At 38.8% G+C, this 27,991-nt stretch overlaps 1 protein-coding gene across 1 annotated transcript; it reads right to left on the bottom strand.

Moving 5' to 3' along the window:
- Positions 1-751: 751 nt before the first annotated feature.
- On the bottom strand, positions 752-27,984 carry FLVCR1 (FLVCR choline and heme transporter 1). Its single transcript, XM_070396024.1, has 10 exons — positions 27,247-27,984; positions 21,337-21,481; positions 16,248-16,388; positions 12,470-12,537; positions 11,431-11,534; positions 9,340-9,450; positions 8,557-8,662; positions 8,232-8,343; positions 4,242-4,309; positions 752-4,072 (listed from the first exon to the last, which is right to left on the bottom strand). Exons 1-10 carry the CDS (start codon positions 27,883-27,885, stop codon positions 3,998-4,000), a joined length of 1,569 nt encoding a protein of 522 aa, XP_070252125.1. The 5' UTR covers positions 27,886-27,984; the 3' UTR covers positions 752-3,997.
- Between the last annotated feature and the right edge of the window lie 7 nt (positions 27,985-27,991).

The raw sequence follows: 27,991 nt of genomic DNA on the forward strand, positions 1-27,991 counted from the left end.
TTTTTAGGGCTTCCAGGTTACATAGGAGGCAGCATCTCCCTTCAGGCTACCAATTCCCTTCTTTTTGACCTCTTTAAAAAACTACCCAGTTCTAAATAAAAAAAAAAAAAGAAGGGAGAAAAAAGCCCTAACCGGTTTGGCTCAGTGGATAGAGCGTTGGCCTGCGGACTGAAGGGTCCCGGGTTCGATTCCGGTCAAGGGCATGTACCTTGGTTGTGGGCACATCCCCAGGAGGGGGTGTGCAAGAGGCAGCTAATTGATGTTTCTCTCTCATCGATGTTTCTAACTTTCTATCCTTCTCCCTCCTCTCTGTAAAAAATCAATAAAAATATATTTTTTAAAAAAACTACCCAGTTCTGCCTTTAGAAATGAGAACACTTATTATACCCCGTTTTTCAGTGAAAACTCCCCCCACTTTTCACTTTTATGATGTTAAACAGCAAGGCTTTGAGGAAAAATGACACGTCTATAGGACATAAGGTACTATACAGGCACATGCTACCAGGAGAAAAAGGTCAAGAGAAGTCTGAAGCTTAGGTGTAGTGTCCCAGGGTGGCTCACTGCGGGCAGCCAATCTGCCCAGGAGGGGACAGGCATCAAAGAAAGGAGCGGAATAAGCCCCCCATGCTACACTGACTTAGCTCCACAAACCACCTCGCTCCCTCCCCCGCCCATTCTGAAATCTTATCATCTCTTTCCACTCCCCTTGGGTACTTAAGTATCTGATCTTAAAAAAAAAAGCCATACAAAATTAACATTAAAAAAATAAATTTATTTCCAGTCTGAAATACTGAAGAACAAGCATACAGATAAGTATTACAAAGAGCAAGTAAATCAGAACATGAAAAATGACTTAAGACAGACAGGGATTCTCCCAAAAATACTCTGATTTACACATAAACAGAGTTTTAAAGACATTTTCCCACATTCATAGAGGGCAAAAGCTGTATTTGCGACAGTTATAAATGCAACAGCTATGGAAAGCATCTGATTTCTTTCTCAAATCATTTGATTAAAAATTTACACACGTGTTGGTTACCCAACTCCATTTCCCAGATATGATACAGAATTATATGATATTCTTGTTTGACATGTTACAGATAACTTTAACTAAGTGACAGAAAATTATCAATTCATTTTGTATTTTCTCATATATTTCATTCTTTTATTAATCAACAAGGAAAAATAGATATGACATGTACTAGTATATGCTTTTCAGAAATAAAGTATTCCAATTTTTATTTGTAATTTCAGGAACTCAACAAGTACATGATTATTTCAAATAACATTGATAGTTTAAAAATAAAAAACAACCGCGCTAGCTGATTTGGCTCAGTGGATAGAGCATCAGCCGGTGGACTGAGGGGTCCCGGGTTTGATTCCAGTCAAGGGATGTGCCCCGGTTGCAGGCTGGGTCCCCATTGGGGGTCGTGCAGGAGGCAGTCGATCAATGATTCTCTCTCATCATTGATGTTTCTATCCCTCTCTCTCCCTCTCCCTTCCTCTCTGAAATCAATAAAAATATATTTAAAAAACAAACAAACAAATAAACCACAACAATCACTCAGAGGAGGGACCTTAGAATATATTTGGGGCCATGAAATCTTCATGTAAATAGCTAAGGAAGTTAACGAGTCAGCATATTCTGCCAGAGCTCTCACCAACTGAATAAAAAGGCTAAAGACAGATTTTAAATCCCCGTATCCACAAAGTAACAACCATAGTTGTTTATCCAATTGCCCAGGGAATGTCTCAGCTATATTTTAGTTAAGTTCCTGTGGTACCATGATTTGGTCCACCCCATGATGACTTTTTAAAAGCTCTTTGAGATCAAATTGAATACATTCATTATATGGATGAAGGGACAGCTAGAAACAGATCCAGGACCTGGAGTTCCTGGCTCCCAGCCGAGTTGTTCTGGTGACACAGCCTCTGGGTAAGATTCTACATAATCGGTTGATTACAGACGATGTTATCGTTCCAGGATAAAGCGATGCATACGTGATGCTCAGATCAGAGCTGCTAATTCACTTCAAGGGTATCAAGGGTACAGCGGGTTGGCTTTTCTTGTTTGTGTGGACATAATATAAATATCACGGCTGTTAAATGTCATTACTCTGAGGAGGATATTCCCTTATCAGTTTAGAGAGTCAGGATGTGAACAACATCTAAATTCTCACTGTAAACAAAACGCGGAGGTAGGCACTGTGGAAACACATTTGGTCCTATGCTGCTTCCCCTGAGCGTGTGAAAGCGCCGACTGTTCCTACAGTATGGAGACTGTAGAGTGGTGAAGACAAGACCCCCTCTCTTGACAAACCGAGGCAGCACATGCCTGGGTACCGTATTTCTCAAAGGAGAATAGTCATAAAAAATGACACTGGAGAGCCCTACCTGTTTGGCTACAGCATTGGCCTGTGAATGGAAGGGTCCCAGGTTCGATTCCCATCAAGGGCACATGCCCGAGTTTCAGGCTTAATCCCCAATAAGGGAGCGTGCAGGAGGCAGCCGATCAATGATTCTCTCTCATCATTGCTCTCATCATTGATGTTTCTCTCTCTCTCTCCTTCCCTCTCTAAAATCAATAAAAATAAAAAAAAAATTTTTAAATGATACTGGAGCCCTAACTGGTTTGGCTCAGTGGATAGAGTGTCGGCCTGTGGACTGAAAGGTCCCAGGTTCGATTCGGTCAAGGGCATGTACCTTGGTTTCGGGCACATCCCCAGTAGGAGGTGTGCAGGAGGCAGCTGATCAATGGTTCTCTCTCATTGACGTTTCTAACTCCCTTCCTCTCTGTAAAAAAATCAATAAAATATATTTTTAAAAAATGACACTGGAGAATTAGCATAGATAGCATTTTTTAATATCCTCACCTGAGGACATGCCCTTTTTATCGATTTTAGAGAGGAAGGGGAGAGAGAGAGAAACATGGATCAGTTGCTTCCCGTACTCACCCCAACTGGGGATCGAACTGAAACCTGAGTAGCCCTCACTGGGAATTGAACTCACCACCTTTCAGCGCATGAGGCAATGCTCCAACCAACCGAGCCACACCAGGCCAGGGCTAGACAGCATTTTTTAAGCGGTCTCCTCTAAATCGGACCACCCAGGCTGAGCACAGATTTCCTTATCGTAGGGATCTTCAAGGCAAAAGTATACGATGTGATACAAGAAATCATGAAAAAGCCAGTTACACATATGATGACATTTTCTTACTAGAAAGGTATATATTGAAAAAAAAAAAAGAGCGAGTAAAAAAGCCAGTGGGTACAAAACGTTTCTATTTCAAACCGGAGTGAAAAAATATAGGTTACCATTTCTCCCATGATAAGAAGGCAGAGCAGAGAAGTCAAGATGCTGAGCCTGTGTCTGTCTCCTGAGCTGAACTAGAACATAAGACCCAAGTCGTGGGTGGGTTCAGTCTGTACACTGAATGGTTTTATGGTCAATGTCAGTACCTGTTACAAAGCGCTTTGTAACAAGAATGTAAGAAACGGGAAACCGTAGCAGTTGTCTGGAAGTAGCATCCCAGCACTGCCCTTCGGTGGACTGAAGTGTCCTGTCGCTACACTGTACTCACACTCAGGCGGTTCGACAGCTGGAAAGGGAGCCAATAGGACACTTGGTCCTATCGGGTATTTTTACGTATAAATTGCACGTCCTCTTCTGTGACTTAAAGGGATTAGACCTCTACACGATCATTTTAGAAAGCCATGTAAGCTTCCACTTTCCACAAAAAAAAACATTGACTTTTGAAAAATAAATATCAAGAAGCTTACTTTGAGATAGATGACAGAAGACTAAAAATGGGACACTCGTTAGATAATGGTAGTGTTAAAAGGATGTAAGCAAAATATTGCTTCAGTTAACAATTAAGCAAAACAGTGACTGCATGTAGGAGCCATACAGTAATTTTCAAGTAAGTGTCCATTCCTCATAACCTATGAACCAAGCCTTACAGCTCAAATATCACATGATACTAACTTTTCCTTTCAGCTCAAATTGCTGGTTCTGACTGCTTGGACATCATAACAGTTTTTGATTCTTCATCTGTGGGACTATCAACTGGCACCTGTGGAAAGAATCAGAAGATGAGAAAGTTTATAACATCTGGCACATGCATTATGCGAGATCAGCAATCGGCTCAGGGACAAAGAAAGAGCTGAGGAATAGATTGGCTTCACACTTCTTCCATGCACACATTTCTCAATACTATAATCATAGAAGTATTTATTACTTACAGCTTTAATATCGCCGTTTGTAATTCCTGTGTTTATATTGTGTCTTCTCAGATCAGACTTGATTAATGCTGAAACAGAAGCGCCAACAGTTACCGCAGAGTAAGTAGCATTGTACTTTCTCTAAGTAGTGCAAAGTCTTTTTTGATCTTGTCAAATTTAGCCCACCATGGTGCCATAATATTCAACAGCATCCTTGTGGTCTGAAAAAGTAATAGTACCTCTCTAAGCCATTGACTTAATTAGCAAGTCATTCATTAGTGAGGAAATACAAGATGCCAGGAAACAAGGATACAAAGATGAACAGTGCAGTTCTTTCCCTAAAGCACCTTCCCATGTAGGGAGATATTGACACGTTGGCAGTATATAATGAACTGCAGCAATTCAGGGTTGTATAAGGTGTCATGGGAGCATGGAGGTGGAGGCGGGGTGGGGGGAGATGCCTATGTTAGGCAAAGGAAATCAGGGAAGGCTTGCCAGAGACACATTTGAATTGAAACTTGAACAATGAGTAGGAACTTGTCAAACATATGAGAGGACAGAGGAAGGCATTCTGGGCGGGCAGATTACAGCATATGCAAAGCTATTGGGACAGGAAGAGGCCTATTCTTGGCACTAGAGGTAGCCAGGGATCATTGAGGGAGATGGCAGGATATGAGGCTGGGTTGGTAGGTATTGTGGACACCGTGTAAAGAGTTTACACTGCATCTGAGAGGGGAGGATGTTATCAGGGGTGTAATAGAGTGAAACGCTCTATCAGTCTCTCTGACTCTATCTTAATTCTAGCCTGCATTTTCCCCAAGGCTTTCAGGCACATAGCTCCTGCTGTAGATATGCTAATCATTAGAGGAATGCTGCTTGAGGCTTGAGATGTTGAAAGAATAGCCCTTGCCAGGGGGTGCCTCTCAGAGGAGGTAGGAAAGTATGTACAAAATTATGACTGTTTATCAAAGATTTGCAGGAGCCTCAAGAGCAGGCTCAGACTAGTAGGGGTCAACATCAGTGGACCAGGAACAAAGAGATTTAGAGATTTACCCTCTTCCCTGGATCCCTGTTGGCACCCAGATATCTGGAGTCCTCAATCACATCTTGCCCTCCCTCCTTTCCTCACTTATTTTTCCCTTGACATAAAAGAAGCCTGAATTCTGGGCTCTCTTAAGATGGATTTGAGGAATGTCTACGGCACCCTCATTTTCTCAAGCTGGTGGTGCCTTCTTGATCAAATGAACTTTTCCTTACTCCAAGCTCTGAAATTTTTAATATTGGCCTTTTGAAGCTTCGGGGACACGCACAAACTTTGGGACTGATAACTCAAGGAGCTCAGTCTGGCAGTTGCAAGGAGGATCATTATTGGCAACAAGATTAGAGACAGGAAGGTCAGTTAAGAGGTTTTAATCCTGCTGAGAGAGGCATGGTGAAGCATGCATATGTGAGAAATGGAGATAAAGGGACAAGTTTCAGAGATATTTGAGAAGAGAAGCGTAAGACTTGTTGCTTTGATAGAATATGAAAAATGGACATAAAGCAGGTAAAAAGAGTCATTAAATGCTCAATAACACACCTACAAAGAATATAAAAAACATAGGGAGGACAGGAAGAAAAAAAGTGAGTGACTTAAGTTTTCTCGTTTGGGCAACTGAATGAATAGATGGTGGTCCTAGTCATTGAAACTAAAAATACAAGAGGAATATGTGTGATGAGAAGATGGTAAGTTCAGTCCTGGACAGGCTGAGATGCCCACAGAACATCCAGGTCTGAAGATAAATCTATGATTGGATGTAAAAGAGATCGGGGTCTGGAGACACAGATTTGGAGTTACTAGTGTAAGTGGTAGTTAATCCACTTAGACTAACCGCTCAAGGAGAGTGTGAAATAAGCAAAGGAGATAAAAGCTGGTGGGTAGTTCACTACTCTAGTCAGTCATAAAATAAAGTAAAATTGGTGTCATAAAAGTTAGTCTAAGGCATCCTTTGAAATCCACATTCTCCCTTATACTTCTGCTCCATTGCTGATACCAACAGTTTAGAAATTCAGATATTTATGCTGAGCTAATTGGACACATGTAAATGACTTTGAAGAAACTGGTGATGTTGTGCAATGAGATCATATTTAAAAGCAGTTTAGATATTAAAACACTAAGCTTTAAATTGCAGCCATGATTGTCATTGACTGATCAGCTCTACAATGTTATACAATTTGCCAAATCAAAGAGGCTACTCATTTTTTTAATATGGAGAAAATGTGTATTTTATCATTAATACTAACTGTAGAATTTACAAACACTATGAATGGCATTATCACCCACTTTTTTCAATGGATGCAGATGGGCTGTGGACAAATAACGTGCTTTACAGGAACTGCATTCAAATGCTAATTCCTATGTCAAAGCAAGAACTCCCAGCAATTCCAGGGGAAGAAATGTAAAAAGAAAAGATACCACCTTCTTCACACCTCAGGACTTCCCAGCCCTCTTTCCTGTCTATACAAGTGAATCCATCACACTCCCTCTAGTAAAATAGTCAACATGTGAGAGAAGTTACTTAGCATTTTTAGATGGGAGAAGCATCAATGTAAAACATTTTCAAAGTTCTTTTTTCACTTAATCAATTTTCTAGACTTGATTTGTTTGAATTGACATTTATGAATCTGATTATAAAAATAATGTGAAAACAGAGTTCAAAACAGCTCCCTTTTTCAAAAGTTCAACAATAACAGCACAGACAGTGTTGCTCAGTGGTTGAACATTGACCTATGAACCAGGAAATCACTGTTTGATTCCTGGTGCAGGGTTTCAGGCTCGATCCCCAGTAGCAGGTGTACAGGAGGCAGCCTATCAATGATTCTCTCTCATCACTGATGTTTCTCTCTCTCCCTCTCCTGTCCTCTCTCTGAAATGAACAAAAATATATTTTAAAAAAATACAATAACGCCCTAGGCGGTTTGGCTCAGTGGATAAAACGTGGGCCTGCGGACTGAGGAGTCCCAGTTCGATTCCAGTCAGGGGCACATGCCTGGGTTGCGGGCTTGATCCCCAGTAGGGGGCAGCCGATCGATGATTGATCTCTCATCATTGATGTTTCTCTCCCTCTCCTTTCCTCTCTGAAATTAATAAAAATATATTAAAAAATAATAATAACACTATTTGATAGACATATGTTACTTTCCCTGGAAATTAAGAGTCAACATGGAATTATTTATGACAGATCAGTAGTTAAGGCAGTAACTACTGGTAAGATTTCATGTTGGGGATTTCAAAAAGAACGATCAGGTATTCAATAAACATAAGAAGGAAGCCTTGCTTCCCATCTTCCGGATAGATTCTGTCTCTCGTGTTGGTAAGGGCGGCAGAAAGAAATGAGCAAGTGAAATAACAGTAGAAGCCAGTATGGACCAGAGAGCACTACTTGGACACGCGTTGCTTCTGAATCCAATTTTACAGTGTATGTCTGGACAAAGCATGGATCCAAGTTCTTTATCACGCTCTTTCTCTGGAGGTGGGGCACTACCCACTATCCTGCTAGGGCTCTTCTGATTACACCCAAGAAGCGTAAGAACTGGCTAACCATGCCAGATGCTGTTTCTATCGCCACCATCTGACTTCTTACACCACCACCACATTGTAGTAATAGCTAACATGATTAGGCTTGTCCTAGGTGCCAGACACCTCCACTGATCCTCATAACAACCCTCGAAGGCAGGCTTTTAAATGCCCTATTGCATAAACGAGGAAAGGAGGATTTGAAAGGTGAAGTCGCTTGTCTACTGACTCTTGTTGCAACAGTTTTGTTTTCTGTGCAGAGTGATTGTATTGAATTTGAAACCTGAAAGATAAATTAACAGCTTCATATCATTGGAAGAAAACAAATTATGGCCTGCTTTCTATCTCATTTTTGTCTTGAGTTCTGCCAAGCCAGTCAGAATCAGTATTCGTGAAAATTAAACATAAGGACAATCTGATACAAGTACTTTTGCCAGAAAAATAGCCTGATTTACCTGTGAAAATGATGCCTACAAACATCCAAGCGCAGAGGAATATGTTTCCTGCCCTCGGATCATAGTCTGATGTGAGCTTTCCTTGAGCCAGGGTGAACAGAATTCCAAAAATCTAAAATAAAGTAATTATTTTCATCAAATTTGCTTTTGAAAAATAAGTACAACGTTCTCCCCAGAATTTTCTTAACGCTTTTACTCACTTGATTTGACTTCTAGAATCATTAAAAAGTGGAATTTTAAAAACAAAAACTAGGGTCAAAGTCATCATCCGCCGGAATATTCGGAAACCCAGTCATCTCAGGCGGAAGGGAAGTCAGAGGCTTACCTGTGCAGCAGCATTGAGAAGACCGGATGAAGTACCTTCAGATTCAGGGTACGTGATTTCCACAGCAAACTCAAAGCCCAAGGGGAGGTAACCAGTCATGAAGAAACTAGGAGAATGCATCCAGAATTACAGGATTAGCAGAAGGGCAATGTCGCACAGAGGCAGTCATTCTACCTCTCAGGCCCATTCGAATGATCAGATAAGGGAATGTCTTGAAGTTGGTATGTGAAAGTAAGGCACTTTTATTGTGCATCCATTGACCCCCAAGATCACAAGAACTGAGAAGCAAAACAATGTCTAATATTTTTCTGAGAAAAATAAAGCTACTTGGACTAAGTAAGGCATATCCACTTTCACCTACAAATACCAAAAAAAATCCAATTTAAAACTATTTTTTATATTTCTGAAGTATTACACATGTATGTGCACAGGATGAATCTTTTAAAGTTTAAAATGTTAAAGAACCCTTGGATGAACTTTAAAAATTAAAAAACCACAGTAGCCCTAGACGCTGTGGCCCAGTTGGTTGAGCGTCGTCCTGTGCACCGAAAGGTCACCACTTCGATTCCCGATCAGGGCACACACCAAGGTTGCAATTTTGATCCCAGGTCAGGGCACCTGCAGGAGGCAACCGATGGATGGTTTTCTCTCTCTCCCCCTCTTCCTTCCTCTCTCTCTCAAATCAATAAGAATACATTTAATATAAAATAAAACCCACAGTAGTAATATTTCAGAATCATAACAGCATGCTATTATTCCTCCTAATCACCTTTTGATACTTACCCAAGCACCCCTCCAGTAACAAACACGATGATAATGTATTCAAGGTCCAGTGTGAAAGTAAATATAACCATTCCCAAAAAAGACAAAATGTAAACTACCAGAGTAGTCTGTCTAAAACAAAACAAAACAAAATTGTTAGTATTATATCCGAAGCCCATAATCATCGTGTGGTTAGCCATTGCTCTGTCCACACAGTAATAAATACTTTGGTTTTCAAGATTAGGTTTCCCTTATCTATGGAAAATATTTCCACCCAAGCATGGACTTCAAAGCTTAAATTTCAACAACAGCAGACAACAAAACCCACACCACATCTAATGCTAGTACAGGAAGGAATATTCATATGGATAACATCATTTTTATGTCTCCATATGGGATGGTTCCCTATCCATATTTCAAGACTTGGGTTAAATTCTACCTCTTCCAAAATGCCTTTCCTAACCATTGAAGCTTACAACATTGTTTCTTTCTTCTAAACTTCTTATCATTTTACTATCCAAATAATTGGTACTTGATGTCTATTGGACTTATGACATCTATTTTAGTCTGTATTATTATTATTTAATCTTTTTTATGTGACTGACTTGTTTTCCCCATTTAGGCCACAAGTGTCTTAAGGACAGGGACTATATATTGTTTGCTACAATTCCTAGCTAACCTGAGAAGACAGCCAGGGCAACAGAGAACACATTGCTATGCCTATCAAGTTTTTAAATTATATAATGGACCAAAAATTATTAAGTTTAATCCCTTACGTAAGATCCCTTCATTTATAAATTTAATGGGTTTCACTCTAGCTACCATTTCATAATAATGAAGCTGTAGCAAGTACTATCTTAAATTATGGGAGAACTATCTTGGAGAATTCAAGATCAGAGATAATTTGAAAGGGGTTAGATCAATGGTTCCCAAGGTGGGGCACATGCCCCACAGGGGGGCAATTTGATTTTTAAGGGGGGCAATGTGAGAATGAGTTATTAACTGAATTTTTTGCATTTCTTATGGTTGTGGGGGCCTCATATACAGAATATAAATATATATTGTGACATATTTATGCATTTCAGTTCTCCATTATATGTTTTGAAACTTTATTTGCTTTTTTTATATCACTTCATATTATTTTTTTTTAACTCTCCGTTCGTTCTTTTATTTTTCTCTTTCACGGATGCCATGTTCTTTGGAAGCTTGTTTAGACCAAGTTAATGGCCTTTTAGGCTTCCTCCTTGTGAATAGGAGTTCACTTTTTGAATAATAAAAATTATGTCACAGGGGGGCATCAGGATTTAGAGATGCTTAGGTGGGACATGGCCAAAAAAAGGTTGGGAACCACTGGGTTAGATAATGGTATTAAACATATTTTGGGCCTTGAAGGTAGACAGGACACAGTTCCATATTTTATTTATTTCACTTATTCACCTCACTTTCCTTCATTCATTCATCCATGTATTCCTCCCAAGCAAATGGAAAGTTTCTGCCTGTTAAAAACTGTAGCTATTTCTTTAAGGCTCAGAACAAAAAATGCTGCCTCTGAAACCCCTTTCTCAGTCTCCCAGTTGGTATTACTCGCTTTTCCTTTTGTATTATCATTTTGCCGATTCCATATAGATGTACAATTAATATAGTGTTTTCATATTGTGTATTATATTATAGTTAAGTGGTGCTATAGCTGGGGACACTGTAGTCAAACTTTTTTACCAAAAAAATCCTTATGCTCAATAATAATAATTTTCTGATAGGAAACAACAACATTTTGCTTGTTTTTAAGCTCACAACATGAGAAAAAAGCAGCATAAAACTTCTGTCAGAGTTAAGTGTTTCTCAGAAAGGACTTTTTTAAAGATGTGGTATGCATGAGTATTATTGGAGGAGAACAGTTCATAATGTATCCAAGTTCTCAAACTTTAAATAAATATGACCCACAAAGTTGGACAATATGTAAACTACAGAAACATTCAGAAGCGAAGGGAACCCAGGAGTGCCTAGAATCCCAAGTCTTGTAGTAATAACACTTTTTTTTTATTTTTTTAAACTAAAAAGCAAAGTTTTCTTTAAAACCAAATGAACACCATACATCTATCTACCTTCGCTTACTTGTATGTTTTGGTATAATCCAGCCATAAGCCACAGAGAATGGAGCCCACCATTCCAGCGATCACCAGTGTTAGCCCAATCCTCCCAGCATTCTCCTCTTCTCCCTTAAAAGAATTTTCATAAGAAGTTAATCAGACACTTCTAATTCTAATGCATCCTTCACATTCCCATACCTTCACATAGTCAATGGAAATAATCAGATAGAATTAAGCATACCACATAATAGGAAGATTTGGTCTGTATTTTAGGATGGGAGTGTGGGAAGGTAAAGCACATTATAAAGGACATTCTATTTTCAAACCAGAAAAAAACCCTAAAATATGGAGAAATCAAAAAGGGGAATTTTCTTGATCCTCCATAATTAGAAGTACAGTGATTTTTTGTTAGACTTCCTAAGTAAGTCACCGATGCCTCAAAAAGAGGTTAATCTGACAGCTTTTACATATTACAACTGCTTTCTCCTTTCAGAAGCAAAGAGAGGTCAGGGCTTGATATTTACTTCTTCGTATTTGTGTTGGTTTCCCTTAAAATGTTTTTTGTCTTTTTCCATATAACCAGTCACACTATTTCTTTAAAAAAGAATAGTAATTTTAAAAAGGTAGGCATTGTCAAAGCAATAACAACTTTCTGCTTTTCATTTCGTGTGTTTTATAAATTAGATTAAACGTATTCTCAATTGCGCCCTAACTGGTTTGGCTCAGTGGTTAGTCTGCCTGTGGACTGAAGGGGCCCAGGTTTGATTCCAGTCAAGGGCACATGCCCGGGTTGTGGGCTCGATTCCCAGTAGGGGGTGTGCAGGAGGCAGCTGATCAATGATTCTCTCTCATCATTGATGTTTCTATCTCTCTCTCCCTCTCCCTTCCTCTCTGAAATCAATAAAAAATATATTTTAAAAAATGTATTCTCAATTGAAACAAATATAAATCTTTTACAGCAACAAGGTCATAAACCGTTACTCTTATAATCATGCAAACAGCAATTCTACTGCTAACGGAAAATCCTTGGCCAAGCATGCAACACAATATCGGCAGAAGCTTACCTTATAATACGTCAGTATCATTTGATTTAATAATGTTGAGACTGAATAAAATGCTCCAGTCATGATACCTATAATAATAAGCAGAAAGCTATAAATAAATGTACCATTACCAGTTCATAAAGTGCTATGGAGTTCTCTGTGGCAATTGTGAAAATACAATATATTTCTCAGTTGACAGAGAAAATTAAGAACTCTTGCCATTTCAGGATGTGAGCTGATCAATGAACACCTAACTTACTAGAGAATATGACAGGAAAATTCTGTCATTACACCATTTATCACTATTTAGATTCTGATATACTGACCATGAATCATAGCCCCACGCAAAACAATGTATATGGCAATGAAGCAACAGATTGCTTACTGAGCACCCACAGTGTACTTGAGCTAATGAATGTTAAAGCATAAGGCACAATCCCTGCTTCAGAGATCTTACCCCTGCATCAAGACTGACAAGGCAATTAGTAAGACAATATTAATTAAAGAATACTTTAAAAGAGAGAAATAAAACAGCTGGTTATCAGGAAGCATACGACTAGGTTTGAATCCTGGTGTTTCCTTGCACATAATGTGTGGCTTTAGGTAAGTCTCTTAACCTGGTTGAAACTTAAGGTTATTATTTCTCTCTTTCTCTTTATTATTATTTCTCTCTTTCTCTTTACTTCAAGCATACAAAACAGTACAGAGAATAATTTGACAAACACTCTTACTCTTCACCCAGCTTTGTTGAACATTAACACTTGACCATCTTTTGCTTCAGATTCAACTTTTAGACCTTAGCTAAAATCTTACCCTTTTCTCTTATTATTTCTCAGAGATAACCCTGATCCTGATCTTGGGATTTATCATTTTAGATGTTATAATTATTTTAGCTATTTATGTGTATTCATAAACTACAATTAGAATTTTGTGTGTATTTAAACTTTATATAAATAATATATTATTTGTATCCATTGCAAGTTGTTCTCATCTCTCAATATTATGGTTTTGATATTTATCAGTGCTGATATTTTTAGTTCTGTTCATTTGCTTTCTCTGCTGTGTAATAGTCCGTGTGTGGATACACTGCAATTTATGTATCTCTTATCCTGTCAACAAACACAGATCAATTAACACCTAACTTACTAGAGATTATGATAGGGAAATGTTTTCCAGTTTTTCACTAATACAATATTGTAATGATTATTCTGTGTTTGTTCTTATGCATAAGGGTTTCTCTAAGTATATACCTCGGAGTAGGACTACTTTCTGGATAAGGCCAAATTGCTCTTTGAAATGGTTGCATCAGTTTACACTATCAGCAGAATTCCTTTACTCCACATTCTTGCCAAACCTGTTTTCACTAAATTTTTAAAAAATTATAGGGAGAGGCAATTTGAGCAATATTACCGGAATACTTTGCTCTGGTTTTGACTGGCATTTCCTTGGCTATTAGTAAGGTTGAGCATACATATGAGCACTACACACATACAAACACATAAATGCTTTCCAGTTTCCTTGGATTGCTAGCTCTTTTCTTGTTGATCAATAGAGTTACTTTTATATTGTAGGTACTAAGCCTCTGTCGGTTATATACATTGCAGGCACTTTTCTCAGAATCTATGTCTTTTCACATTTTACTGATGCTTTTTAGAAAAGACCATTATTTTGATACAATCATCTTTATCAATCTTTTTCTTTCAAGTTTGTACTTTTTGCATTAAGAAATTCTTTTAAGAGTACTAATGTGGTTTCCTATATTTCCTTCTAAAACATTAAATTTCTGATGTTTACCCTTTGTCTTTAATTTATTACAATTCATTTTTGTGTATGGTATGACGTAGAGACCTAATTTTACTCTGCTTTTCCTGTATGGGTAATCAGTGATCTCAGGGCAATTTACTATATAGCTTCTCTTCTGCCAAACATCACATTTTTTTTTAAAGTATATTTTATTGATTTTTTTTTTTTACAGAGGAAGGGAGAGGGATAGACAGCCAGAAACATCGATGAGAGAGAAACATTGATCAGCTGCCTCCTGCACACCCCCCACTGGGGATGTGCCCGCAACCAAGGCACATGCCCTTGACCAGAATCAAACCTGGGACCCTTCAGTCCACAGGCCAACGCTCTATTCACTGAGCCAAACCGGTTAGGGCCAAACATCACATTTTTATATCTGCATAATGTTCTAGTCATTAGAGCTCTTGACAACTATTCCAGATTTTCTCTTCCCAGGCACTTAGTGGCATGGCCATAGATTTTAAATGTGAGCAAAGGTGACATTTCCCATTTTCTGCTTTAGTAATCATGGAAGCACGTGCCTTTAGCATGCACTTGCTGTACAACTTATTACCTTTTGATAAACATCTCTTACACTGTTGTTTACTTTTCAGATGTTTCTATTATCTTCCCATTGGATTATAATTATTTTAGAACAGAAATCATATCTGTATCATGCTTCTTCCTAGCTCACACAGCATCTATGGCACTACTGTTGATATCTGATAATTACTGGTGAAATAAAATGAACAACAGTGAGATAACTGTTAAGCTAGCTGTTGTAGAACTGCTTGCACATTTCAGGTACAAGAAATAATGGCACAAAGTCACAGAGACTAGAATGAACAGTATATAAGCATGTGGAGGCATACTTGTGTGTGTGATTGTATATGTCTGTGACAGGAGGTTGGTTATAAATTTGGCTGAAAGAGAATTTTGTATTGGGAAACGGCGAATGATAAAAGGGCATAGGAAAGAAGCCACCTTAAGTGACAGGCTAAAGAAATGAATTTGCTCTAAGAGATAATAGAGCAAATTCATGGAAGCACGTGCCTTTAGCATGCACTTGCTGTACAACTTATTACCTTTTGATAAACATCTCTTACACTGTTGTTTACTTTTCAGATGTTTCTATTATTTTCCCATTGGATTATAATTATTTCAGAACAGAAATCATATCTGTATCATGCTTCTTCCTAGCTCACACAGCATCTATGGCACTACTGTTGATATCTGATATCTGGTGAAATAAAATGAACCACTCTACTTCCTAGTTAGAAGTTTTAGATTCCGGAATTTATTAGATTAAAAAAAAAAAGAAAGAAATAAAAGAAGAAGGAATTAATTCTGATAAAAGGGTAAGAGTTTAGGTCAGGGCATAATTTGTTATAACCTGTAAAACAATTATATACTAGGGTGTGTACTCCCCCAATAATGTAAATAGAAGTGAATGATTTCTGAAGGCAAGTAAGACAGATATAAGAGGTGTTGGTGGTGAATATAACTGTGCTAATATAAGAAACAAAGAATAAACTGCAGTTAAAGTCAGAGTTAAGATGAGTATCTGTCAGCCATCTGGAAAGATCTGGGAGGGTGAGAATTTCCTTTAAGTTATAACTGGTCAAGGTGACCTCCTTAATGTCTAGTTGTGATGGAGGAGTCAGGATAGACTCTAGTCTGCACAGGGCCAAACAAGACAATGTTGATGCCATTTCCCACATGGTTACAGCAGTCCTAACTGTAGTTCAGAAAGCATCTAAAGTACCCATGGAACTCACAAAAGAAGGCACTGCTCCTCTACTCAAGGTTTATTCATTTATTTTAAAAACATGTAAGAAAATCCACCCTAAAGTTTTTGCTTTTTTCATTTAAATTTATGACTATACTATCATTACTTTTATAGAGTTAACAACCCTACTGCACTAATGAAAGCTCAAACCACTAGATTAAATGGAAAGAATCTACAATGCTCAAAGGTTTATAGAGACATCAAAGAAGAAAAAAGGAAACCACTTACCATATGTGATCAATAGCAGGACAAAAGGCATGTTTTTAAACAGGTTGATTATTGAGTTCTTATAGGAGTACTCTGTAGGGGGACTGTCTTGAATGGCTGCTTGAGCCCGACTTGGTGGATAGCGAGGTTTTTCTTTGAATGCTGGAAACGTACATGAAAAGGCCATGAAATAAATGCATCTTCCTTAGTGAGGTGACTAAATTCAGTTTACATTCAAAGAGGCAGTGAAAGTACAAGAGTAAGGCTTTTCATTTTTCACTGACTTCTAAGTGATGACTAGTTTGGCATTGAAACTGACTAAAACTCAGAGATTTTGGCCCATTCAAAACTGTAAAACCATTAGCAATACATTACAAATTTGCCCGCTGGTTATTCCAGTTTTAGTTAAGCAAGAGTAATCTTTATTGAGTGTTCAACAATTCTATTTCTAACTTTAGTTCAATTTGTAGTTAGAGGTAACATCAGGTAGGAGCAAGCCAATATATTATTGAACTTCTAGAGGACTGTCTTGAGTTAGTAACTATTTCTTCTGAAAACTGGCATAAGTGTTATCATCTATCCAATCCCACCTCTAGAACTGAAAAGGTCCAGGTGGATTCAGGGGTACTGCTTGCTGACTCACTCTAGCTACATATGGGCAATCTAGGGGTAGAGCTGAGAGACAGAAAAGTGTAATGGTTTCTGATTCTATAAGTCATAGCACCGCCCATTTCTATGGAGTTAGGGACAGATTTCACAGTCTCAAAAGAGACTGCCCTTTTGCTGGGCAGGGAAGGATCTACTAACTTCCTGCAACAGATAGCTAGGGAGAGATTTCTGTAGGGTTTGGCTAGATATTGGCTATTTCTTCCACTATCGCTAAAATCTGGTACATCAGAAATCAAAATCTAGTCTTAGTACTGACTCAAAAATTTAAACCAAAATAAAGTGGAAAATACTGTATTTCATTGAAATCTAAGATGGTCTGATGCTGGCATGCAATGATCTTGCTAGGTATCAATAGAAGGTTTTCACATAATCATGTCTCAGTTGGCACCAATGTTATAGGCCAGCGATTTTTTTTTTAATTGTGAAAAGAACGCAACACGAAATATACCCTCGTAACAAATTTTAAGTTCACAATATGGTATTGTTAAGTATGGGCATAATGTGGAACTTATTCATCTTAGATGCCATTAATTATTAAAAGCATTTTGATTTCAGAGATTTCTTGATAAAAGTATACATTTTAGAATCAATGAAAGAGAGTAAAGATTAGAAAAAAAGTAATATTTTCTAAAAGACCAGAACTTCTTTCTCGCTCTCTTTTTTAATAGTGGCTATTTCTTCCAACAATGAAGGCCTGCCTTGTTGTTTAAAAGTGGGCTAGATCGCCCTAACCGGTTTGGCTCAGTGGATAGAGCGTCAGCCTGTGGACTGAAGAGTCCCAGGTTCGATTCCGGTCAAGGGCATGTACCTTGGTTGCGGGCACATCCCCAGCGGGGAGTGTGCAGGAGGCAGCTGATCGATGTTTCTCCCTCATTAATGTTTCTAACTCTCTATCATTTCCCTCCTCTCTGTAAAAAATCAATAAAATATATATATTTTTTAAAAGTGGGCTAGATCTGATGGACCTGCCTGTCAATCATAATCACGTAGAAAACTTAAAATAATACAGATTTTATGAGACTATCCAAGACTCAATGAATCAGAACCTCCAGAACAGAACCTGTGAATCTGTATTAAATACAAAACTCTTTGGGGGTTGAGGGTGCCTGGGGAGAGGTCAATGGGGGGAAAAGGAGATTTATGTAATATTTTAAACAATAAAGAACTTAAATTAAAAAAAAAATTCTCCAAATGCTATCAATACCCAGCCAGCTGGGAAAATCACTGCAAAAGAAATGATCCTTAAAGCTTCCATGTAATACTGCAATTCTTTAATTCTCCTGTTTGCTGCTAAAAATTAAAAACTTAAAGTTCTTTACTCACCAAAACATGATTAACTATGATATAACTAAAATAGACTTCTAGTTTTACAGGTCTCACAACTAATTCAAGAGGAGACATATCTCATACATATTTACGTTGTAATATCCTTACATTGGAGGACTGGTAGACATAAATGTTTAAGTTGCTGCCATTTCTCCTCTTCCTTTCACCCTATCTGCTCCTTGCACTGTTGAGGAAGTCTGTTGTCCTTTCCTGAAAGGGTCCTAGTTAAGATAGGAAATATCTTTTTTATTAATATTGGTCATACAGAACTCACACAGTTGTAAAGCAAAGTTTCAGAGTGCAAAAATGCTTACAAGGTAGTCATGAATATTTACTGAATCTTAATTTTCTTCGTTTTTTATTTACTATGGTAAAATGAGTCTAAATGGCTCAGATCTGAACTCAAATGCAAAATAAAAACGATTCTTTATAGTCTTTAAATCCACTAGATTTATTTTCTGAATAGAAATGTGATCTTTTCATTTCAGGCAGTCAGTTGCCCTCTGGAACAAAATCAGGCGTGTATCTACCAGCTACACGATATAATAACGTTGGGTTTATGTCTATATGAAGGAAAGAAAAAGGAACAAAAAACCATTGGTCTGTGACTCTGTACTGCATTTTCAGAGGATGAAAGATGGCTTTTTCCTTATCTTTTGAAACTGAAAAACAACTGCCTTCTTACCCCCTTCTCTTTTCTCCACCAAAAACTTGTGCCAATAAAACAATTAATTAAATGAGATAAGCATATAGTGTGCATGTTTGATACATATCAAGCAATCAAATGTTAGAGGCCGTAATAGAGTTCTCCCAATAAGAAGGGGGTAGTAGTGTAAATTTAGTGTAGGGCTTGGGTTAATTTAGAAACGCCAGATGGATTATACTCAAGCTCTGTGAGGGAGGGTAAAAGAGTTACATGGCATGAACCCTCAAGACAGTATTTTAGGAAGACTGCTAAAGACCAATTTAGTTATGTCACGTTGCTAAAAACATTAATTATAAAATAATTTAGGCTGTGCTTCCAAAGTATTTATGGGTAGAATTTAGAAGAAAGTAGGATTGTCTCTTAGTAACTTAGGACCTTTGAGTAATTAAGGACTTTTTAAATAACCCAAATTTTCCTCAACAGCAAATATTTGGATACATATTTAATTTATTCAAATTAAAATTTTAATTTAAATGTCACAATTTTCAACCTAAGACATTCACATCACAACTGTGTATAGTTTTGCTTTTACACTAGGCTTGATATCATAAGACTGGTCACCAAGCAAAACTTGACAGTAAGCCCTTTTTTTCCTATTCCATTTCCAGTCCATGTTTTACATTCTCCCACCCCCATTTCTATTTTCACTGTCTACTATAAACTATGAGTACATAAATAAGTAATTATGTACATAAATAGCTCTCTCTTAAATTCTCAAATAGCACAGGGTGATATGCCCATGGTCACACTGATTATTGTGGGGTTGTTATATTTTTTTGGCCTTCTCCCTTAACAGATAAAAATCTTATATTTGTAGCATCTTGTTATATATGTTTAAGCACATATGTGTACATATGTAACTTCATATCTATAGATATCTCATATACAATCTATTACTCTCACTTCTTCCAAAGATACAATTTGAAAACAATAAAGAAAAGGAAAACCAGAATTTATGTGAAGATTCATAAGCAATCGAAGGAAAGAGAATTTTATATTGTAATAATCCCTGTTGCTAATAGAAGACTCATGAATGCAAAATGCATATGAACTATATTTCATCTAGCAAATCAAATATGGCTATCAGAAAAATATACTTAAGAGTTTGCTTTTTAAAAATATAGATTTCTTTGAGACATAAGTAAAACTTTAGACAATAAAATATATATATATTAAAGATATATAGATTTATTTTAAAACCTTGTTAAACTGCTAAAATAGTACAGGGATAATTTGTCCTTTTTCAGTAGTCTGCACACAACAAATATGCCACTCACTAACTGAAACACCAAAACCAACCATAAGTAGACTGAATATGTCAGAATATTCCTTATGCTACCAAGAAAATATTTTGTTCATTACTTAAGGGAAATTAAATATATGGCCGAGCTTCCTATACCTGAGGTTCATCTATGAAGGCAGTCTCTATCAAAACATTCTATCGTCTTCAGCATACCTTTCATTGAACATTGAGGATTTCATATTTGGAGATCATAAAACTTGAATTTTTCGTTACTATGAGAGCCATGGTAAAAATTAATATATAAATGAAAAACCCCAATTTAATTGTAAATTTTAATGATTAAAAGATGGCCTTTTATCTTTAAAGTGCCCTTCCTCTCACATTAAGATATACTGAGCGCCTAAAGGGCAGTATTATAGTTAGGTTAGCAGGTATGTTACTTAAATAAACCTTACCTAGCCCTTTCCCTGAAATCAAACTTGTTTCCCATTAAAAATAAACTTTAAAAAGCAGACCTTCCCAAACCTTCTTCCAAACTGATGATGGCTGCTTGCAGCTGACTTTGACTGACTGCTTCAAGACACAGGCCCCGGCGAGAGGACTCAGTGGCGGAGGGTGGCAGCAGAACTGTGCTGGCGTGGCCTAACAAGTAGATAGTTGCCACAGTTTGAAATTCTGCTGAACAGCTTGCCACTGCCCAGGGTCATTCACTGGTCAACATTTTCAGATCCAATCAATTATTACATTGAGGATCCTCAGAAGGACTTATCATTAAAAGGAAGATTGTAGCCTTTCTGCATCATATCAAAGCATTGACAAGAACTTGTCCCTGGCTAGGTTAGCGGAAGATGCGGAAGATGTAGAGGAATATGCAAGGAGGAGGCAGTTAATGTTTGAGAACCAACAGTTATCAGGAAAGAAAAGTTAGTAGGGAGGCAAGTGAGATGAATTAGTCTTCAAACCCTTTACAGTATTAAAATAGATGGACCATACATAGCCCTAGAGCTGTAACACTCGTTACCTGAGCAAGACAGCGTTACGCCAAGAATGAAACAAGCAAATGGCATTTGCGATAGTAATAACAACGTTTAGGGTTGGTTATTTTTCTTTTCGTACGTTTGTCATGCATTTATCTACTTAAGCTCTAGGGAAAATAATTCACTTACCAATTATTGTTAAAATAAATAAAAGTGTGGCGACAGCTGATGTTCCATAAAACATGGTACTGATATTATAAGCCAAAAGATCTGTGTTGTTCACTGTGTTGGGCACCAACACTGGTGGTAGCAAAAAGCCAACTGCAGTTCCAAGCTGTAAAATAAACAGTCCTGTTAACAGCTATCTCAGAAGAGAAAGAAGTACGTACTGCCAATTAATACAACACAAAGAGGACAGCTAGTGTATGTGAGGTGCTTCTGTGAACTCTAAAGCACCACGTTCTAATGTCTTTTACAATGGTACTGTTAAAGAGGAATTGCTGACAGATCTCTTCCCTATCAACAAGCATTCACTGAGCTCCTGTAACCTAAATAATGCTGCTCAAAAGTTTGATGCTTACAATAAAAAAGGGAATAAGAATATGCAAAATAAGATTGAGAAAAGACAACCTATGGGATGGGAAAAAATATCTGTAAATTATATATTTGATAAGGGTCTACTATCCAGAATATATAGAGAACTCTTATGACTCGACAACAAAAAGACAAACATCACAATTCAAAAGTGGGCAAAGGACTTGAATAGACATTTCTCTAAAGAAGCTACACAAATGTGCAATATGCACGTGAAAAAAAAATGCTCAATATCATTAGTCATTAGGGCAGTGATGGCGAACCTATGACAGGCGTGTCAGAGGTGACACGCGAACTCATTTTTTTGGTTGATTTTTTTTTTTTGGTTAAATGGCATTTAAATATATAAAATAAATATCAAAAATATAAGTCTTTGTTTTACTATGGCTGCAAAGATCAAAAAATTTCTATATGTGACACGGCACCAGAGTTAAGTTAGGGTTTTTCAAAATGCTGGCACGCCGAGCTCAAAAGGTTCGCCATCACTGCCTTAGGGAATTGCACAGCAAAGCCACAATGAGATACTACTTCATATCCACTAAAATAGAAAATAAGTGGGAAAATAAGAAATGTTGGCAAGATGTGGAAAAAATGGAACTCTGTACACTGCTAGTGGGGTTGTAAAATGAAGTGGTCACTGTGGAAAAGTTTGGCAGTTCCTTAACAAGTGAGACATAGAATTACCGTGTGACCTAGCAATTCCATTCCTAGCTATTTAGCCAGGTTTTCAAACAAATATTGACTATTGTATATGAATAATATAGCAACCCTAGTCACAATAGCCAAAAGGTAGAAACAACACAAATAAATGCCCATCAGTGGATGAATGGATAAACCAAAATGTGGTATATCCATACAATGAAATATTCAGCCATAAAATGAAGTGCTGATACATGCTAAAAACATGGATGAACTTTGAAAATAGGCTAAGTGAAAGAAGCCAGGCACAGAAGGTCACGTATGGTATGACTTCACTTTATGTGAAGTATCTAGAATAGATCAACACAGAGAGAAAAAGCACATTAGTGGATGCTAGGGGCAAAAGGAATGGGGAAATGAGAGTGACTGTGAAGTAGGTATTGGCTATTTGAGGATGGATGAGAATGTTTTGGAACTAGACAGAGGTGATGATTGTGCAACATTGTGAATGCATCAGACGCCACTAAGCTGCTCACGTTAAAATGGTTTATTTTATGTTATGTGAACTTCACATCAGTAAGGAAAAAATAAGGCTGAGTATGATAATCATAGAACGGGAAATAAAAACAAAGTACTAAAGGAGGCTCAATGGAAGGAAATATTAGATTCTTTGGGTGAGGGAGGTGACTGATCAATGTTTCTCCCTCACATGGATGTTTCTCTCCCTCTCCACCCCCTCCTCTCTCTCTCAAATCAATAAACAGCCCTGGTTGGTGTGGTTGCCAGTTCAATTCCCAGTCAGAGCACATACTCAGGTTGTGGGTTCGATTCTCATCGGGTGCATATGGGAGGCAACTGGTTGATGTTTCTCTTTTACATTGATGTTTCTCTCTCCCTCTTCCTCTCTCTCTCAAATCATTTTCTTTTAAAAGAGCCAAAAGTGGTTCATTTTAAAAATCAATACACATATCCTCAGGTGAGTATAAAAAAAAGGAGGCAGAGATAACATTTACCAAATATTTCATTTGCTCCCTTACAAAAGGCTAGATAGAGATAACTAAACAGGTAATTACAAGAGAGTAGTAAGTATAGTATGATAATGGAGAGGTAGGTGATAAGACTGGGAAGATCAAGTAATTCATGATCCAAACAAGAATACTACTCAGAGTGAAAGGGACTCCGGGAGTAATTATACTGGACAACAGGTATACTGTCCCAGGCAAACTGAGGGTCACCCTAGCTAAAAGAGTACTTTGGAGGAGCACCTTATATAGACTTGGAGTTCAGGAAAAGTTTCTGGAGGAGCAAAGATCTGATTAAGGAACTGGGGTTAGCCTTAGCCGGTTTGGGTCGGTGGATAGAGCGTCAGCCTGCGGACTGAAGGGTCCCAGGTTCAGTTCAGGTCAAGGGCACATGCTCGGGTTGCAGGCTCGATCCCCAGTAGGGGGCGTGCAGGAGGCAGTGAATCAATGATTTCCCTCGTCGTTGATGTTTCTCTCTCTCTCTCCCTCTCCCTTCCTCTCTGAAATGAACAAAAATATATTTTTTTTAAAAAAGAAAGAAAGAAAAGAAACTGGAGTTAGCCAAGTGAAGTAGAAATGTTCCCAGACAAGGGGACATCATGTACAAAGGGAAGAGAGAGCATGACCTTGTGAGAAACTGTGAGCAGAGCACACAGTTTCCCTGAGAGCAGAGAAAGAGTAGGCATGTGAGGATGGATGGGGGTGTGGAGAGAGGTGAAGCTGAGGAACTGGCAGGAGGTTGAGCTGGAACGTCGGACATTGTCACAATAGTTTGAATTCTTTCTTCTTCTAAATGTCAGAGTTCTCAGTCAGATTTGAAAACTTTAAAAGGAGTCCTTGGCAACCACAACCTCCAAGTTATTCTTGGTGACCTTGCTATACCCCTGGCTATAATCTTGGGACCAGAGAGGCATATAAAAAGTCATCTTAGACAGTTTGAATTTTATCCGAAGGGCAATGGAAGCTGCTGCAGGGGAGTGCCCAGACAGAGCTATTAGAAAGAACACACTGGATGGATGTGGAGAATAGAGGGAAGAGAGCAAGAGCTGCGGACGGAAAGGTCGGTTAGCAAGCTCTCTAGGTGACGGCTGCAGGAGGCCAAAGCTAAGACAGTGGCAGTAGAAATGAAGAGAAAAGAGCTAGGAGGCAAAGTCAATTTTGGTTGGTGGGGTCGTATGGGATATCCAAGTGGCTAAATCCAGCTGGCCAGTATCAATGAATCTGAAACTTATCCATATAGTCAAGCAGTTTTTACGGAGACTCTACAATGTGCCAGGCATTGTAACAAATGCTGGTGATACAAGTGTGTACATTCAGACCTCGTGCCTATTTTCATGAAACTTACAATCTGATGGTGGGGATGGGGAGTGAGTAATAAAGAATGGTTAATATACAAACATATAAATATACCAGACAGTGATAAGCACTACATAGAGAATTAAAGTATAATTATGTAATAAGAGAATGATTGGACAACTCTAAATGGGATTCTCAAGAATTGCCACTGAGTGATATTTAAAATGAATTTAAACTGAGAACTCAGTGACCATAAGGATGTAATAATGTCATCCTAAGCAGGAAGAACATCCCAGGCAGAGGGAATGCTTCTGCAAAGGTGCTTATGCAAAATGCAAGTTTCGTATTGTTTAAGGAACCAAATCAGACATATTAGTAAGGTTGTATAATTCAAAGTAGAGTTCAGATTTTAAGAACTATGGGCAATCATTGGCAAGTTCAAAGCAGGGCAATGGCTTGATATGTTTTGAAAGGTTCTCTCAGGTTAGAGACCTGGCAATATTAGACGGTTAATTTCAATCTAGAATTCAGGGGTCCGACAGACGTGAGTGTGAATGGTGGCACTAATTAGCTATGTGACTTTCAGGAAATAATTTCATCCCTTCAAGACTCGATTTCTGTATCTATAAATTGGGGAGAATCATAGTTCCTACCTTACATTACTAAATTAAATGACACATGCAAGTAAAGGACTTAATAGGGTGCCAGGTTTTAATGAGTGCTGAATAATGTTGTATATTATTATAAATGATCACTCCGTAATCTAGGCTGAAGTTGCACACATGGGGGTCATGAGCTACTGGAGTCAAGGAAGGATGAGAACACCCAGGGAGATATAGGAAGAAGGCCCAGAGATGTGCTGATGGTTAGAGGGAAATCTACCTATGAGAAGACATTTCCATTTGTTATCCATGAAATAGATAATCCATGGCTATGGAGTTGATAATATTTGTCATGCTCAATGAAGTCTTAATCTTGAATATAATTTTATAAATGTAAAATACTTTTAAAAATATATATACTTTATTGGTTTTTTACAGAGAGGAAGGGAGAGGGATAGAGAGTTAGAAACATCGATGAGAGAGAAACATCGATCAGCTGCCTCCTGCACACCCCCTACTGGGGTTGTGCCCGAAACCAAGGTACATGCTCTTGACCGGAATCGAACCTGGGATCCTTCAGTCCGCAGGCTGGGGCTCTTCCACTGAGCCAAACCGGTTAGGGCATGTAAATGTATAATACATTAAGTAAACAGTTCCTATCCAAGCATGCAGAAGCAAACAACTAAAATATTGGTCATAAAATATTTTGGATACAAAACAACTATAGTTCAAGCTACCCCTTCTGCACTTTTAGAGAAAGGAAATAAATAAAAAGCATGTAGAGTTTGTCTTTTTTTTATGGATTTTAAATAAATCTTACTGTGATCTTGAAACAAGTATTGGATTGGAAGTAACTTTTTTTTATTAGTGTCTTTTTTAATATATATATTTTTATTTCAGAGAGGAAGAGAGAGAAACATCGATGATGAGAGAGAATCATTGATTGGCTGCCTCCTGCACGATCCCCACTGGGGATTGAGCCTGCAACCCAGGCATGTGCCCATGACTGGAATTGAACCCAGGACCCTTCAGGCCGCAGGCCGACGCTCTATCCACACTGAGCCAAACCAGATAGGGCAGAAGTAACATTCTTTTGTTACATAACTACATATATTGCTACATGTAGTACAGAGAGATGTGAAGTTCTTGGTGTACAGATTTTTAACTAGGTTCTCCTCAAGCTAATGAACACTCAATACAATTTACATAAAGTATAGAACTCCATATGCAAAATTTAAGTTATAAGAGAATCAATCTGCAATTCTAAAAAAACCACACATTCTACCTAGTCATGCTAATGGAATTCGGACCTATGGTGTAAGAAAAGACTAACAAGCACCTTAATGGAGACTTGGCAATGTAAGCCACCCTTCTTCAATGGGTTCCAAGATCTGTGATTTATCTTCATTTTCTTACCGTTAAAAATTGGTCATTGGACTCAGGAATTTTGTGAGATTTTTATCTCTAGAACATCTATTTAGCAGTCATGGATAAGTGTTTGTTATGTACCAAGCACTCTGCAGGCTGCTACTATATAAAACTAAACAGGGCTATTCACATTGACCACTCAAATGGAACAAACTTTCCAGAATCCAATACCTCTTTTGCAAATACACTGACGGGGGTGACAAAAATAGTGCCTACCCAAGTCTCATTCATTACTGCACTGCCAAGTCTTCTATGATGCCAGGCATATAGGAGCCATTTCAGTTCATTATTTTACAGGTAATTCTCAAAGCGAAGTGATCAGGTGCTCACTTTAACCTGTTTTTTCAAAGTCTTTTCCTTACAAAGAGACCAAAATTCCCCCTTTAAGCCAAGGCTGACTCCTATCCCTTTATTAGACAGGCCTCCGGAAGGTCCATCCGTATGCCTAGCTCACATGGCCTATCACTTTATCTGGTCCTTTAAGCATCCGATTCTCATCTATCAACCTAGTACCTTACCTGATTGCCGAGCACGGCGGTGGAACAAGCTGTGGACACCTCTTTGGGCCCAAACCACACCGAGGCGATGCGGGAGGGCAAGCCCAGGATGAACACCTGGGCCACGGAGCACAGGGCCTGGCCCAGCATGGTGACCCAGAACAGGTGCTGCTGCACGCTGCCGCACTTGACCCAGGCGCCCAGGCAGTTGAGGCCGGAGCCCAGCAGGGCGGTGAGGCGCAGGCCCTTGGTGTCCAGCAGCCAGGTGGCTGGGAAGATGAGGGGCACGTACGCCAGCATGTACACCATGGACAGCCAGTTGATGTGCAGCGAGGAGACGCCGTAGAAGCCCTCGAAGACGTTGCTGATGATGCTGTACTGGATCCACTGAAAGGCGTTGACCATCGAGTACAGGCTGAAGATCAGGAGCACCGCAAAGCGCCGCGCGGAGAGCGCCGTCCGGGGCGCCGGGGAGCCCTCGGCCCCTGGGGGCTCCTCCCCGGGGGTCGTGGGCAGCAGCCGAATCTGGGTCTCCTCCTCCGGGGCCAGCTGAGTCTGCAGCCTGCCCAGGGCCCCCGAGACGGCCGTGGGGCTGTCCCGAGGGACCCCATTCAGGGCCACGCAGCCGGCTTTGGGCCCGTTCTGCGGCTCCGCGCTCATCTTCCCGGCCGGCGAGCCCCCGGGGACCGGGAGGTATCCTTTCGTAGGCGGATGCCCGGTCGCCACCGCTCCCCGCCCCCCCTCCTCGTCGTCCGGCCCGGCCAAG

The sequence above is a fragment of the Myotis yumanensis genome, unplaced genomic scaffold (assembly GCF_028538775.1).
Source record: "Myotis yumanensis isolate MYYU_CA2020_CCGP unplaced genomic scaffold, mMyoYum1.0.hap1 SCAF_17, whole genome shotgun sequence".
Lineage (NCBI taxonomy): Eukaryota > Metazoa > Chordata > Mammalia > Chiroptera > Vespertilionidae > Myotis > Myotis yumanensis.

Coding starts and splice junctions, on each gene's coding strand:
- FLVCR1 (XM_070396024.1), bottom strand. CDS start 27,885: ATGAGCGCGGAGCCGCAGAACGGGCCCAAAGCCGGCTGCGTGGCCCTG. Junction 21,482..27,246: donor CCGCCGTGCTCGGCAATCAG/GTAAGGTACTAG, acceptor TTTATTTTACAG/CTTGGAACTGCAGTTGGCTT. Junction 16,389..21,336: donor ATTTATTTTAACAATAATTG/GTAAGTGAATTA, acceptor GTACGTTTCCAG/CATTCAAAGAAAAACCTCGC.